General features: G+C 40.7%; 1 protein-coding gene across 1 annotated transcript; it reads left to right on the top strand.

The window, feature by feature from the left end:
* Positions 1-11,291: 11,291 nt before the first annotated feature.
* On the top strand, positions 11,292-12,505 carry LOC108310759 (ubiquitin-conjugating enzyme E2 N-like). The gene has a single exon (XM_017537894.2). The coding sequence runs from the start codon at positions 11,350-11,352 to the stop codon at positions 11,806-11,808; it is 459 nt and encodes a 152-aa protein (XP_017393383.1). The 5' UTR covers positions 11,292-11,349; the 3' UTR covers positions 11,809-12,505.
* The last annotated feature ends 3,899 nt before the right edge of the window (positions 12,506-16,404 follow it).

Below are 16,404 nucleotides of genomic sequence, written 5' to 3'. Positions count from 1 at the left end.
CCCTTGCTACCCCACTGTACTCCATCCTGTCCCATTCAATGCCCACTGGACCATTAGGCTTGCCATGCCTGGATTTTCCTCTCCACTCTTATTCTAATCTGTTTACCTGCTAATTACCTATTCATCAGTCAAGGCCCAGCTCGATGGTCACCTCCACCTTGGAGCCCTCTCTGATTTTTTTCCCCGTTTCACCCAATGCTCCAGGCTATGCAGAAACAGCCCCTTGCTGAGAGCACACAAGTGTTATATTGTTCTGTCGGCATTATGGGTTTTTCTGTAGCCCTCCCCAGAACCAACGCTTTGAAGGCAAAAACAGTGTCTTCATCCCCTTTGTTTTCCCAGTGCCTGGCTCTTTCTAGATTCCTTATGAATACTGCCCTAATAGTACAGAATGGAATTGAACAAGAACACACCACAGTACCCACATTGGTAGATCTTTCACCATCTGTAAAAATTGTTTCAACAAATTGGAGGCAGGACGGGGTCAGGAGGCTGGCCCTGCCACCAGGTCACCTGGGCTCCCTCCGGCTCTGCCACTGTCAGCTGTGGGCAAGTTCCTGGATGTCTCTGTGCCTTTGTTACCTGCCTTATAAACCCAGGGGTGGCAGGAAGGAAGCATCTATGTTTCAGAGCTTCCAGAATAAAATGCCAGGATTAAGCACTCAACGAATTCTATGTATTATTATTTATTACCTACTAAAAAAAGTCCCTTTTTACCAAAGTCCAAAAATGACACATTCCAGCTTTTGCGACCAACAGAGAGAAATGCTTTTGCTACCATAAAGACCCACCTGCCCTATAATTTGCAGAAGCTCCTCTAACCTTTTTAGATCTTCTCCCCTCCCAACACATCTTCCAGCCTTCAACACCTTGTCATGCTACACACTTGGAGAGTCCTGGAATTCTAAGTTCACGGAGGCAGAGAGCAGCCAACACATTGCTTCAAAATTAAGAAGCTTGAAGGGCAAACTGGGGCCACGACTAAGCTCACAGACAAATCACCAAGGAAATATGCTAAAATACAGATTCTGAGCTCCTCCACCAACACCCAGAGATTCTGATTCCAAGGAGTGGGGCAAGGCCCAGGGATGAGCATTTTCAACAAGCTTCCCACGAGATTCTGGTGCGACGTGCATCCACGGAGCACATGTAGAGAAACACTGACCTGTGATCCTGAAATCCTTTCTTGATGGCTATCTTAATGGAATTCATTCCAGGAACCGTCATTGCCAAGGAATCCTGACCCCCTCCTGAAATTCATAGAAGACAGCAGGGGACCTGCCTGCCTGCATCTGCTACCCTTCTTCTGAAACAGTGGCTATACTTGGCCTTTGGCACTGAGCCCTCCAACACAGGGTGTACCTGTGGTGAGATCACCAGCCAAAGCCCCCGGCCTTTCTGCTCAGCCAGCTGGCATTGCTTTCTTCAAGGCTGGTGCCCTGCAGAGGCCACGATTTCCTCCTGCTCCCAGCTGGGCAGGGCACCCCTTCTGAGTCCAGGGTTTTCAGCTTTCCTTCCCTCTATGTGCTGCCCCACCCCTTCCCAGCAAATTCCTTTATTTTATGCCAGCTGATTATCAGTTTCTGTTGCTTGCAAACACCTGAACCAGTGCAATGCAGGTCCTGTGACCTGGTCCCCAGAGGAGGCACCATGGGCAGGAGCCTGACACATGTTTGCCAAGTAAGGGCTTCCCAGGGACGGCTGCCTCCAAAACAGGCGTTAAAAAAACAACTGTGTCCTGTTCTAGGTTGCCACAATAACAGCTATCAATATTCAAGCTGCTTTTGGATGATTTAACATGAAAGAGCAGCCCTCGAAGGCAATGACTTCCCTCTTGTGAGCAGCATTTTAAAAGGATAAAAATCACCCAGAGAGCCAGAGTGACAACGGGTGGCAATAAGAGAATTGTGGAAAAAAAATAAAAAGCAGATTGTAATTCTTGTGGTGCCTTGAGCCAGAGCTTATCAAGGCTGCAGGAATGTTGGAAACCCAAGACCTTTCCCAGGTTCAGATTCCATGCTGAGCAGGTCGGTGCCACTTGGTGACGGCAGGAGGTGACACAAGAAGAAGATGCCCAGGAGGTAGACCCCAGTAGGAACAGTCCCTGCCCATGGGAACAAGGGTGGGCTTTGGGAACTCTATGAGCATAAGGAGAGAAGGAGTCCAGCCTTCTCAGTGTCACCCACAGAAACTCAGCAAGTCTGATGGGGCAGGAGGTGGGCTCTCTTGGACCAAGTAGGGGGATTTCATTCCACAGACAGATCCTTCCTTAATGCCTGCTTTCCACCAGATGCTGTGCTGGAACCTGGGAATACAGCTGGGAAGACAAAAAATGACACCCATTTGCCAATTAGGATGGTTATCATTTTGTTTTTATTAGAAAAGAAAATAACAAGTGTTGGCAAGGACATGAAGAAACTGGAACCCTCACACATTGCTGGTAGGAATGTAAAATGGTGCCGCTGCCATGAAAAACATTTTGGCAGCTCCTTGACAAGTTAAACATAGAAAGAATTACCATGGGACCCTGCAGCTCAATTTCCAGATATACACCCAAAAGAATTGAAAACAGGTATGCAGATAAACACGTGTACATGATGTTGATAGCAGTATTATTCACAAGAGTCAGCCTAGATGCCCATCAACAGAAGAATAGATAAATAAAATATGGCACAGCCATATCGTGGGATATTCTTTGGCCAGAGAAAAGAATAAAGTCCTGACCCAGGCTGCACCATGGATGAAGCTTCATAACAAGCTAAGTGGAAGAAGCCAGATACCAAAAACCTCATCTTGTCCGATTCCATTTATATGTAATATTCATAATAGGCAAACCCATAGAGACAGGAAGTAAGTTGGTATTGCCAGGGGCTGGGGAAAGACAATGGGGGTTGGGGAGGGTGACTGCTAAGAAGTACAGGGTTTTGCTGTGGGTGCTGAGAATGTTCTGCAACTAGATAGAGGTGATGGTTAATAACAGTGTGAATGTGCTAAGTGCCACTGAGCTGCACACTTTTAAATGGTTAAGTGGTAACATTTATGTTATGTGTATTTTACCACAATAAGAAAAAATGGCTGGGCATGGTGGCTCGTGCTGTAATCCCAGCACTTTGGGAGGCCAAGGCGGGTGGATCACTTGAGGCTAGGAGTTCAAGACCAGCCTGGCCAACATGGTGAAACCCTGTCTCTGCAAAAGATAGAAAAATTAGCTGGACGTGGTGGTGCCTGCCTGTAATCCCAGCTACCCAGGAAGCTGAGGCATGAGAATTTCTTGAACCCAGGAGGTGGAAATTGCTGTGAGTGGAGATCGCGCCACTGCACTCCAGCCTGGGTAAAAGAGCGAGACTCTGTCTCAAAACAAACAAACAAACAAAATACAGAAAAGAAGAAAAAAGGAACTCTCCTGGCAAGAAGCTTACAATTTAAAGAGAAAAACAAAAAAGGAGCCAACCAAGATGACCTCTGTGTTAAAGGCATCAGTAGGGAAGACCAGATACCCCATGCCAACAGAAAAGGGATTCATAGATTGAATATGGGAAGGTGTCATCCAAGACTTCTTGGAGGCAGTGGTATCAAAAATGGAAAGGAAATGTTGGAGTTAATCAGACTGGGACATGGAAGTGCAGGTAGGAGGTGTGGAAAAGGCTGTGGAGGGACGAGGTAGGGAGACTTTGGCAGGTATAGAGGCCCAGGGGCCCGAGAGCCTCAGCATCTTCCAGGAGATTTGGAGGCTATAGAGCGTGGGATGGCGTCTGCCAAGGAGCAAGGTCCCTGGTGTGCTGGGACCAAGCAGAGCACAGTGCTGGGTGCAAACACCATCTGGACAAGAGGTCTGTCCATTCTCACTGGCGGTCCGGTCTCAGCTGCCCTTGGAACAGAGGAGAACTGTCTGAGATGGGTGTGCAGAACCCAGGAGGACATTCTCATCTTCCCAGCACCTCTGTTCTAGTTTTTCCAGCCATGCCCTTGTCTTAGGGCACAGAGGGTAGAAACAGGAAGAGGGGAGACCTCTCAAAGGAACAAATGACACAGGGACTCAAATCTTGATGGAATGCCACTGACTCATTCAGATATAATCTCTACAGGTAGGGAAACTGAGGCTTGGGGCTGTTAAAGATTTCCTCAGAGTTATGTGGGTCATGAGTGGTGGATCAGGGACTCAACCCCAGAAAGCCTGAGCTCAGCCCCATGTGCCCAGCACACAGGCCCAGCTGGGTGGGGGTTGGGGGGAGGACAAGAGAAAAGGAGGACGAAGTAGGCACTTTCCCTTGACCCCAGCCCTCTAGAAGGTAACCCTGGTGCACATGAAGGCTTTGCCTCTCCTCCAACACTTCAGGCTCCCCTGAAAGGTCAATGTGCATCTGTCGTGCAGGGCCTGGCCCTAGAGGCTGCCGTTTCCCCTCTGGGGCTTCCCTTCTCTGAGCTCTCTGCCAGGCCCAGCCCCTTGTGTGTCCTGGCAGGCCTGTCTCTTCACACAGGGGCTCTGGAGAGACAGAGCAAAGGGCCTTGCTTCTGAGGTAAGACAGGAATTTCCCAGGGTCCAGGAAACTTCCTGCTGCCCTCAGCAGCCTTTGCTGCTCTCGGGAGCTCTGAGACGCATTATGAGCGGCTATTCCAGGGTATTCGGATCCACGTGGCCTCAAAGCATTAACAGAGCTTCCTAAGGTCACAGGAACTTCCGCTTTCCTTCCAGGGCAGGTCCTGACCTCCAGTGCTTCCCAACAGAGATGCTCTTTGCACAGGGAGGATGAGATGTCTTTAGAAAATTTGAGATTATTATGAATCTACAGAGGCTTCAATTGAGTTAAAATAAAGAAAGCAGCAATAATGCTGTAATTATTTAATTAGGGAAAGAAATGAAAGATAAGAACCTTTATCTAAGACTGCAAAACACAAGTGAGAAATTTCACCCTGAATACTAGGTAACTTAGATCTCCATCCTTGAGCCACAGGCTCCAGTTGCTCTGAATTGCTTGCTGCTCCCAAAACGAGCTTGCCTCTGTGCCTGGCACACACTTTGAACCCTTCTCTGGTTCTCCATCTCCTCTACCTGCCACCCCCCAGTGCAGCTGGTGAAATTCTACTCAAATACTAAGACCCAGCTCACATGGCTTTCCTCCAGGAAGCTGGCCTTGCTTTCTCTGGCTCAACATGTGGCTCCCTCCTGAAGCATGAGCACATCCTGTTACAGCGTTTACTGTGCTGTCTTGTTGGCATTTACCTGTCGGGTTCTTGGTGAGAGGAGGCCCTTTTGAGATAAAGATAGACTCCTCTTTGTTTTCCCCATGCCCAGGCACTGCCCAGCACACAGGAAACACCCCACCCATAATAGTTGAGGTGAACAAAGCCAGGGCTTCTGAAAAGGGGCCAAGATTTTCCAGCTCATAGGGAGATGGCTATAGAGCCAAACATGGAGCCCAAATGTGTGACTCCCATTCAAAGCTTTGGCTCTAATGCTCTGTGTGGAATGATCAGATGTGGTAGGTAAAGAAAGACTGGCAAAGTTCTACAGGTCTAGCTAAGCAGGAGGAGAAGCAGGTTCCTGCCCTCAGAGAGCTCACATTCAGTAGGGAGCAGGTACAGACAGGCAGCAAAATAAACACAGGAGATATTTTGGGCAGAGAAAGCACCTATGTGTGCAGACACTGAACTACAAACTGTAGCTAGAGAGGTAATAGCGATGACCTTACCCCAACAGAGATTATCATCTACTGAGGAATCCATAATCCTTCTTATAAAAAATTAAATATCCCCAGGACTCCAGATGCTGACTTCTCAAACCACAAAGGCAGGCATGTGAAAACATAACTTATTTTTTCTTACTTGAACTTAATTTCTATCTTAAGCTCCATCCACCAGTGGCATGAATATAACTTTAGAGTTCAGGTTAAGCCCAGTCAATTCAGGGACCCCTCCCTGCCCTTTCTCCTCAGAGTAGCATCTAAATTCAGGGAGGAGGGTTTGTATTGGGTCAAGCAAAGAAGGAAGGAGGGGAGGGATTCTTGGTGTCATCTGTCCAGCTGACAACTTCTATGGCACCCTCATTCCCTCTAGTCACGAATCATTGGCATTGATTTCTGCTGGCATTGATGAGACATCCTCAGGGGCATCTGGTCTGCCAGCAAAGTTCAACAAAGTCAATGTGATGCCTTCTCATCCCAGCCTCTAGGACTCTTCAGTCAGTAGCCATCTCCATCTCTGTCTCCATCCCTCTTTCCGTGGGGTTGCTAGATTTAGCAGATAAGAATACAGGACACCCTGTGTTTTATCTGGCAACTTAATCTTTCAGGAACTCCAGAGGTTTGGGGGATTCTTTTCCAGTGCTCTGGGACTTCACAAATGAATCCCTGTGGGGCATTCTCAGATCTGCTCTGCCTGTACTCACCCTGCACCACATCTCCCCTCCGACCACTGCACCATTCATGGAGGGGGTACTGGGGCTTTGCTGCTTCCCTAGGCCCAGCAAAGCAGTGGGACTCAGACTTCTCTGGTGGCTGCATCATCCCCCACCCCACCCCCACCTGCAGTAGTATTTACCAGCTGCTCAGGGTGGGGAGGGAAGACAAGGAACACACTCACTTCACAGTTCCACACTGGTATCAAACTCTGTGTTTCTCCCTCAGATTCTCCCAAGCTAGTGCCCAGTGAAAATATTTTTTCTTGTCTAGAGCAAGAAAATGGGCCGTTTTGATCCTCTTCTGAGTCCTATTTATCTTATATATTCACCTCAACTTTTTAAAAGATGAAAATTGACTCTCCATTTTCTTTGCATTTTTGGCTAAACTAACAGGGGAGTAGAAAAATATTGAGGAAAAAACAGATTAATAATTCAAAAGTTTATTGAGATATCTGCATCCAAATGGGCTAAGGTAACTGGTGGTTTCTATGCAGAACAGCTACAATGGTTGACAAAACACATAACTAACCTGTATTAAACCAAATCCTCCAAGAAGCAGACATCAAGAGATGACAGAACTTCAGTGACTTTACTGGGGAAAGTGCCTTGTGAAAGAAAACAGAGGGAGCTTGAAAAAGGCAGCTGTAAAAGGAAGAGTCATCAGAGCATGATGCAAGAGTCTAATGGCAAGTGAAGGAAAATGGGAAAGGAGAGATGTCCTAGGCTGTGGTGCAGCCTAAGGAAGTCCAGGTAAAACCTTCAGGGAGGCCCCCAGTGTAAGTCAGCTGGTGGAAGTCCTGTGTCTCCCAGGACCAGGTTGGCCTTATAGACTTGGGACCCACAGTCACTGGCTAAGAGAAACCCACTGAAGGTGTGGCCTCAGCACAAAGGCAGTGATTGATTTCAGAGCTCAGCAACTGGGGATCTTGATCAATTATGCTCCCAATAATTGGATGTTTGTGAGGTTCACTCTCATGCCCATCATATCACCTATTTGGAAGCAGTAGAGAGTTTCTAAGGCAATGAGAATTAGAAGGCTAAGATTCCAGGAAAGAAAGAACTTTAGAGAGATAAGCTGGCTGACACTGGCTGCTGTTACTCTGGGGGCTTTTCCAATTCTGGGTACAGAAAGGAGGCTAATAATCGGATGTAAAGTTAAGTGAAAAACTAGATAAAGGGCCACTGCAGTAGTACATAAAATCCAGCCCAGAGTTCTGGTGGACATTTGGGAGTACTCAAGAAAATGGGACTGTTTCCTCTCAACAGTGGCTGAATTCTGGGGCTACACAGAATGTAAGCTAAAAAGTATAGGTGGGAACTTGAAAAACACAGTCTCATGACACAAAAGTTTGCATTCCAGGCCTTCCAAGAAAAGGGGAGTTGTAGGATATACTTGGATCTTAGAGGAAATTTAAAAAAACTTGACAGATCAGAGATTAACCAAAGTAGACTGAGCCTTACCACAGCCTACTAGGACTACAACCCGCCATAAACTCAATACAGACACTGGTTGCATTGAAGTAATCAGATATGGCTCTATAGTCCCATCAGAGGAAAGAGTTAAATCCTATGTAGAGGAGGATAAAACCATTTGGGGTATCTAAATTCAGAAATTACTAGGTACACCAAAAGAAATAACCAAATTACTAAAAACCAAGAGAAAAACCCCTCAACAATAGAAACGTACCCACAGGATCCAGATATAAAAATTAGCTGGCAAATGGCATAAGATAATTATGATTAACATCATAGTTAATTAATAACATTAATTTTTATGAGAATAAAAATGAATAGATATGAGACAATTTTAACATAGAACCACAGTATAAAAAATAATAATTGGATGTTCTTTAACTAATTAAGATAATCTTTAAAATTAAGAACTCATTAGTTGGATTTAACTACAGATTTAACATGGCAGAATACAGGACTGTTGACCTGCACTGGAAGATAGATTAATGGAAAATATCCCAAACTGAAGCATGGAAAGGAAAAAAGGATGGAAATTGGTGGTCTGAAAGGAGAGGGAAAAAATGAATGGACAGAAGGAATATTTCAACACATAATGGCAGAGAATTTTCTAAAACTGATGAAAGATGTCAGCAGACATATTCGAGATGTTCTACAGAAATAAAAAGAAAACCATAACAAGGTATCACAGTAACATTAACGAAAGTTAAAGATATAGAGAAAATCTTACAATCAGTTGAGAAGGAAAACCAAATTTCCTTCAAAAGACCAACAGAAAAATTAACAAGTGACTTGTCAACAGAAAACATGAATACTAGAGCCAATAGAAAGAAAAATCTTTAATGTTCTTAGGGAAAATACTGCTAACCTAGAATTTTAAACTCAAGGGGAAAATATTCTTCAGAGATAAAGGTGAAATAAAGACTTTTTCATGCAAATAAAACCAGGGAAAATTAGTTGCAAAACTTCACTTAAATATTTAAAAGATTTCTTCAGGCTAAAGGAAAACTATCCCAGAGAGAAACATGGAATTGTAATGAAAAATAAGGCCCAATGGAAAATGTCAATGTACAAGTAAGAATAAAAGAACTTTAATTAAAAATCAATTGTCCCTGTAATCCCAGAGATTTGGGAGCCCAAGGCTGGTGGATCACTTGAGGCCGGCAGTTCAAGACTAGCCTGGCCAACATTGGGAAACCCCATCTCTACTAAAAATACAAAAATTAGACAGGCGTAGTAGTGCATGCCTGTAATTTCAGCTATTCTGGAGGCTGAGGCACAAGAACTGCTTAAATCTGGGAGGCAGAGTTTGATGTAAGCTGAGATTGCACCACTGCAATCTAGCCTGAGTGATGAAGTGAGTGACACTCTATCTTAAAAAGGCAAGAAAATGGATTTGTACAAAACAATCATAGTAATGTCATGTGGTTTTTAAAATATGCATACAATAAATATATTTGTAGTTTTGTATGACCACCCTAATGCAAAAGATGCAGGAAGTAAGTGGAATTAAAATGGTCTAAGGTTCTAGTACTATTAAAGAAATGATGAAAGTAATCATTCATTTTAGACTGGAATAAGACAATATTCATGTTGTAATCTCTAGGGTATCTATTAAAAGAATAATAAAAGAATGTTCAATTAACAAGTTATGAGAAGAAAAATAAAATGATAAAAAGTATTTTATCACTCTAAAAGAATCCAAAAATGTGAGAAAAAGAAACAGAATAGGTGGGTTATGTTTATGTTATTTTCAACATAAGATGATAGAAACCCAAATATATCCATAATTAAATTCAATGTAAATGAATGAAGTGTTTCAATCAAAAGACCAGAATTGCCAAATTGAATTTTTAAAAATAACTTTATGCCACTTACATGAGTCACACGCAAAATCTAAGCACACACGAGAGTGAAAGAAAAACGTTGAGAAAAGATAAGTCAGGCAAACAATAACCAGAAGAAAGTTAGTGCTATGGTCTGAATGTTTGCGGAGACTGCTTGCCCCCCCCATGTGAGGACACACAAAAAAAGATGCCATCTTTGAAACAGAGGGGAAGCCTTCACCAGACACCAAATATGCTGGGGTCTTGGTCTTGGATTTCCCAGAATCCTGAAGTGTGAGCAATTAATTTCTGTTGATTACCCAGTTTAAGGTATTATGCACAGCAGCCCAAATGAATTAAGACAGGTGATGTACTTATACTAATATCAACATAGACTTTAAGGCATGAAGTCTGCAGATAAAGAGGGACATTTCATAATGATGTAACTATCATAGTTCTAAATATATATAACATACCTTCAAACATATAAAGCTTATAAAGCAAAAAATTTACAAAACTAAAGAGAAGTAGGTAAATACAAAATTATAGTGTGAGATTTTATCACAATTCTCTCAAGAGTTTACAGAAGGAAAAAAAAGACTAAAAAATGCACTGTAAATATATAAGATGTGACTAACAAAGTTAACCAATTTGGCCTAATTGAAATATATGAAATACGATCCTCAACAATTTCAGATACAGGGCTTTTAAAAATTCAAACATAGAAGAAATATTTACCAAAAGGGACCATATTTTAGGTTATAAAGCAAGCCTTATCACAACTCAAAATACTGAAATCATTCAGAATAAAGAACCAGTGAGTCACAAGAGAAATTGCAAATAAAATAAAATATTTTAAACTAAATGATGATACAGATCCAACAGATAAAATCTTGTGGGATGAAGCTAAAACAATAGTTAGAGGGAAATTTATAGACCACTTCATATATGAGAAAGACAAATTAATAAAAATAAATAAGATGTCAACTAAAAAATCTAGAAAAATAAGCCTAGCAAGTCAAACCACAAAGAAAAAAACAATGCACAAGAGAAAAATTCAAGGTACTTGAAAATAAATGTTTTAAAAAGTTAATATAGCCAATAATTGTTTCCTTGAAATAACATATCAGAAAGGAGAGAAAACCAAAATTATAAATGTCAGATTAAAATGTTATAAAAGATAAAATATCATGAACATGCTATACAAATAAATTTTATTATTTAAAGTTGGAAAACTCTTTGAAATACACAACTTACCTAATATTTCACAAGAAGAAATAATAAATCTGAATACTTGTGTATTAAAGAAATTCAATCCATTAACATTTTCCCCAAAAAAGAAACCCCAAGCCCAGATGGCTTCACTGCTGAATGTTTTCAAATATTCAGGAAGTAAGAAATACAAACCTTTCACAAAATCTTCCAAAAAATAGAAAAAGAGGTAAAACTTTCCAAATTGTTCATTGAGGGCAGCATTACCTTTGTGCCAAAACCTGACAAAGATATTACGGGAAATGAAAATTTCAGCACCAATCTCTTTCATACATTTAGATTCCAAAATCTTAAACAAAATATTAGCTAAGAGTATCTCAGACTCGTGCGTGAGGCGAGTGGAACCGGAGACGAGACCAGAGGCCGAACTCGGGTTCTGACAAGATGGCCAGGCTGCCCTGCAGGATCATCAAGGAAACCCAGCGTTTGCTGGCAGAACCAGTTCCTGGCATCAAAGCAGAACCAGATGAGAGCAACGCCCGTTACTTTCATGTGGTCATCGCTGGCCCTCAGGATTCCCCCTTTGAGGGGGGGACTTTTAAACTTGAACTATTCCTTCCAGAAGAATACCCAATGGCAGCCCCTAAAGTATGTTTCATGACCAAAATTTATCATCCTAATGCAGACAAGATGGGAAGAATATGTTTAGATATTTTGGAAGATAAGTGGTCCCCAGCACTGCAGATCCGCACAGTTCTGCTATCGATCCGGGCCTTGTTAAGTGCTCCTAATCCAGATGATCCATTAGCAAATGATGTAGCGGAGCAGCGGAAGACCAACGAAGCCCAAGCCATAGAAACAGCTAGAGCATGGACTAGGCTATATGCCATGAATAATATTTAAACTGATCCGATCATCAAGTGTGCATCACTTCTCCTGTTCTGCCAAGACTTCTTCCTTTTTGTTTGCATTTAATGGACGCAGTCTTAGAAACATTACAGAATAAAAAAGCCCAGACATCTTCAGTCCTTTGGTGATTAAATGCACATTAGCAAATCTATGTCTTGTCCTGATTCACTGTCGTAAAGCATGAGCAGAGGCTAGAAGTATCATCCGGATTGTTGTGAAAGGTTTAAAAGCAGCGGCCCCTTCCTGCTTTTACTCATTTCCCCCATCCTGGTTTAAGTATAAAGCACTGTGAATGAAGGTAGTTGTCAGGTTAGCTGCAGGGGTGTGGGTGTTTTTCTTTATTTTTTTTGAGGGGGAAGGTAGTTTTATTTTAATTTTATGGGCTCCTTTCCCCCTTTTACGGTGATCTAATTGCATTGGTTAAAAGCAGCTAACCAGTTATTTAGAGTATGCTCCCTAGCCAAGTCTAACTTTATTTAGACGCTGTAGATGGACGAGCTTGATTGTTTGAACCAAAGTGGGAACATTAAACAAACAATCACAGCCCTCACTAATAACATTGTGACTTTGCTGTCTAGTGTAGATTCCCCCCTTCAGAAAAAGCTTGTGACTATTTTGTATGGCTTGTCTGGAAACTTCTGTAAATCTTATGTTTTAGTAAAATATTTTTTGTTATTCTAAAAAAAAAAAAAAAAAAAGAGTATCTCAAACATATAAAAATGGTAATATTTCATAGGACTACATAAAGTTTATTCATGGATGCTAGGTTGAATTAACATTAAATAACAATGTAGTTCATCACTACAGAATAAAGGAGAAAAATCACATGATATCCCAAAAGAGGCAGAGAAAAGTATCTGATAAAATTTGGTGCACATGCGCGAGTGCACGCCCGCACAAACACACACACACACACACACACACGTATACACACACCACATTATCCCATTTACATAACATTCTCTAAAATATAACAACTAGGTTTTTGAAGAACAGACCAGCAGTTTCCAGAGTTTAGGAGTTGGGATGAGTATGACTGTAAAAAGATAACATGAAGGAGTCTTTGAGGTGTTGATACTGTTTTGTATGTTTATTGCAAAAGGAGTTTTTATATTAATCTATGAATGTTGAAGTCCATAATTCTGTATACCAAAAGAAAAAGTCAATTTTACTGATGATAATGTTTTAATTTTTGAAAATTTTAATAGATAAATTGTCTGGTATGTGAATCATATCTCAAGCTGTGTTTAAGAGCTTTTGAAAATTCAACACTCATTTATGAAAAATATTATTAGCAAACTAGTAACATGAGGTATGCTCTTAGTCTTATAAAGATTCCCTACAAAATCCACAACAAAAACATCATATTTAACGATAAATTATTAAAATTTCTTCCTTGAGATTAGAAACAAGATACAGGTGTCTATTATTGTTATTTTATTAACTTTGTACCAGAATTTCTGGCCGGTAAAATAAGTCAGAAAAAAAAAACTAAATGAGAATTAGAAATGAAAAAGTACATATATCGGGAATATACAAATGAATCAGCACAAGCTATTAGAATGAATGGACTTCACTATATAGTTAGATATGAAGTACACACACAAAAATCAATTGCATTTCCATGTATGAGAAAAAAAGTGATAGAAAATTGGATTTTTAATACTACCATTTATGAGGACATCACAAGATTTGAATGCTAAGAATATTTTAAAACTATCAAAAAATCTACACTAAAATTCCAAAATCATACTTAGATACATTAAATAAGAACTAAAAATCTGGAGAGACATATCAACTTCATAAGGCAGAAATCTCAATATTTTAAAGATATCAATTGTTCTATAATGACATATATTTAAGATAGTCTCAATCAAAATTTCAATAGAGTTTTTGTGAACACTGATAAGCTGAATCTAAAATATATATGGAAATGCAAAGGGCCAAGAATAACCAAAGTAAATTCTAAAGGAGAAGAACTAAGTTTGGGAACTTATGTTCCCTGATACTAAATCATATTATAAAATTATATTAATTAAGATAGTACTGTATTGTCACAAAGATAGATAAATAGATCAATGAAAAAGAACATAATTCAGAACCAGATCCACATACATAAATAGGCCTAATTTGTTACACTATTATGCAATGAGAAAAGAAAGAGCTTTTCAGTAAATTGTGTGGGGTCAATTGGATATGTATATGCCAAAAAAGGTGATATCGATTTTAAAGATAAAGCTTTCAGAAGAAAACATACAATATTTTTATGATTCGGAGGTAGAAAAAATATATTTTAAAATTATACACAAAGTCCTAAAAATCAATGAGAAGACTGATTCATTTGGGCTGCACTAAAATTTAAAACTTCTGCTAAATCAATAGACACTATTAAAAGAACAAAAAAGCAAACTACAGAGTGGGAGAGGATATATGCAATCCACATATCTGTGCGAGGACTTATTTCCAGATTATACAAAGAATATCTCCAAATCAATAAGAAAAAAAAACACAATTGAAAAATGGGCAAACACCTTGAACAGGCACCTCACAAAAAAGATATTCAAATGGCTAAGAAGCATATGAAATGTGCTCAATTTCACCAGTCAATTGAGAAAGGCAAATTAACACCACAATAGTATACAATACCCATCCAATGAAACAGCTAAAATAAAAAAGACAACATGATAAATGTAGATCAACTGGAACACTCATACACTGCTCATGGGAAATAAACTGTTACCATCAACTTGGAAAAGTGTTTGGCTCTGTCTTTTAAACCTGAACATAGACAACTGTTATATTGTATGATTGCCAATTTTATTCCAAATTAAATATTCAAAAGAGATGCCTACATATTTTTTACTAAAGATAGATACTATTCATGGCGGCACTTTTCATAATGACCCCAAAAGTTTAACAATCCAAATATCTACCAATAATATAACAGATAAATTGATACATACATACAATGTAATCTGTTGCCACATTAAAAGTGAATAATCTACAGCTAAATAGAACAACATGCATGAATCTTGCAAAAGTAATGTTGGGTAAAGGAAAAAACAAGAATATTGCTGTGGTCTGAGTTTGTTCCCCCAAAATTCACATGTTAGAAAGTAAATCCCCAAAGCAAGAGTACTGAGAGGTTGGACCTAATGGGAGTTGTTTAGGTCATGGAGACTCTACCCTTGCGAATGATTAATGCTGCCATAAAAAGGGCTTGTGGAAGTGGGCTGCACTCTCTATCTTCTGCTCTTGTGCCATATGAAAACAGCCTCCCTGGAGGATGAAGCAATGAGGTTCCATCTTGGAACCAGAGACTGAATCTGCTGGCACACTGATCTTGGACTTCCCATACTGCAGAACCATGAGAGAATACATTTGTGTTCTGTATAAATTACCCAGTCTCAGGTATTCTGATACAGTAGCATAAAATGGACCAAGACAAATACTGTGGTGGTTTCAGGTCCATATAATTCTTTGGCATACCCTTCAAAAAGTAGGACCTAAGTCCTCTGCTTAAGTATGAGCTGGACTAACAAACAGAAGGAAAGTGCAAGTGACAGTTCAACACATTGGAGACTGGATCATAAAAGACACTGAAAATCCCTCTTCTTACTCTCTTGAATTGTTTATGCTGAGATCAGCCAGCTGCCATGTTACCAGCCGTCTTATGTGCACATAACAAGAAACTGAGGCCTCCAGCCAACAGCCATATAAGCTAAGCTTTTCAGAGTATTTCTTCCAGCCCCAGGTAAGCCTTCAGATGACTCCAGTTCTGGTGGACATCTTGACCTTATGGACCCCAAGCCAGGACTGTCCAGCTAAGCTGCTCCTGAATTCCTGACCCTCAAAAACTGTGAGATAGTTAATGTCATATTAAACTACCAGGTTTGGGGGAGTAATTTGTCACACAGCAACAGATAATTAATATGATACATACTACATTATTGCATCTATAAATTCCCAAAACAGGCAAAACAAATCAATGGCCCATGAAGTCAGGACGATGGTTATAATTGTGAATAAGCAGTGATGGGATGGGGACGTGAAAAACCAGCTCCAAAGACGGCCATCATCACTCTCCCATTTCCTGTACACACACAGTGCCCCCTTCCTTGGGCTGGCTTTGTGACTTGCTCCGACTGGATACTGCATCAGAAAGGATACTGTGCCAATCCTGAGCCTGCCAGAGGCCTAGAAGCTTCCACTTTTTTAATCTATGGAAAAGATAGCTGTCATACTGTTATGAAGCTAGTGCATTGAATAATGAGGACCTGCAAGTAGAAAAGGAGGCCACATAGAGAAGTACTGAGGCACCAGACATCTGCACAAAGCCTTCTCCGGTGTATATAGCAGTGGAGATTAGCTGCTAACTGAATGCAGCTGGTTGATTTACCCAAACAATGCTAGATACAGCAGCAGAACAGATCGACTGAGACCCGACCACATTCTTGACCCACAGAAGAGTAAGTATAAATAAATTGTGTTTGTTTTAAGCCACAGAGTTTTGAGGTGGTTTGTTATGCAGCAATAGATAAGTAAAACAGGACCTAATGGGGTTTACAGGGTTCAGGTTTAAGTGGTTTT

This window comes from Cebus imitator, unplaced genomic scaffold (genome assembly GCF_001604975.1).
Source record: "Cebus imitator isolate Cc_AM_T3 unplaced genomic scaffold, Cebus_imitator-1.0 Scaffold107, whole genome shotgun sequence".
NCBI classification, from domain to species: Eukaryota; Metazoa; Chordata; class Mammalia; order Primates; family Cebidae; genus Cebus; species Cebus imitator.
The sequence above is the reverse complement of the archived record's forward strand: the minus strand, read 5'-3'. Positions and strand labels throughout refer to the sequence as shown.

Excerpts from the sequence above, each read along its gene's own strand:
- LOC108310759 (XM_017537894.2), top strand. The coding sequence starts at position 11,350 with ATGGCCAGGCTGCCCTGCAGGATCATCAAGGAAACCCAGCGTTTGCTG.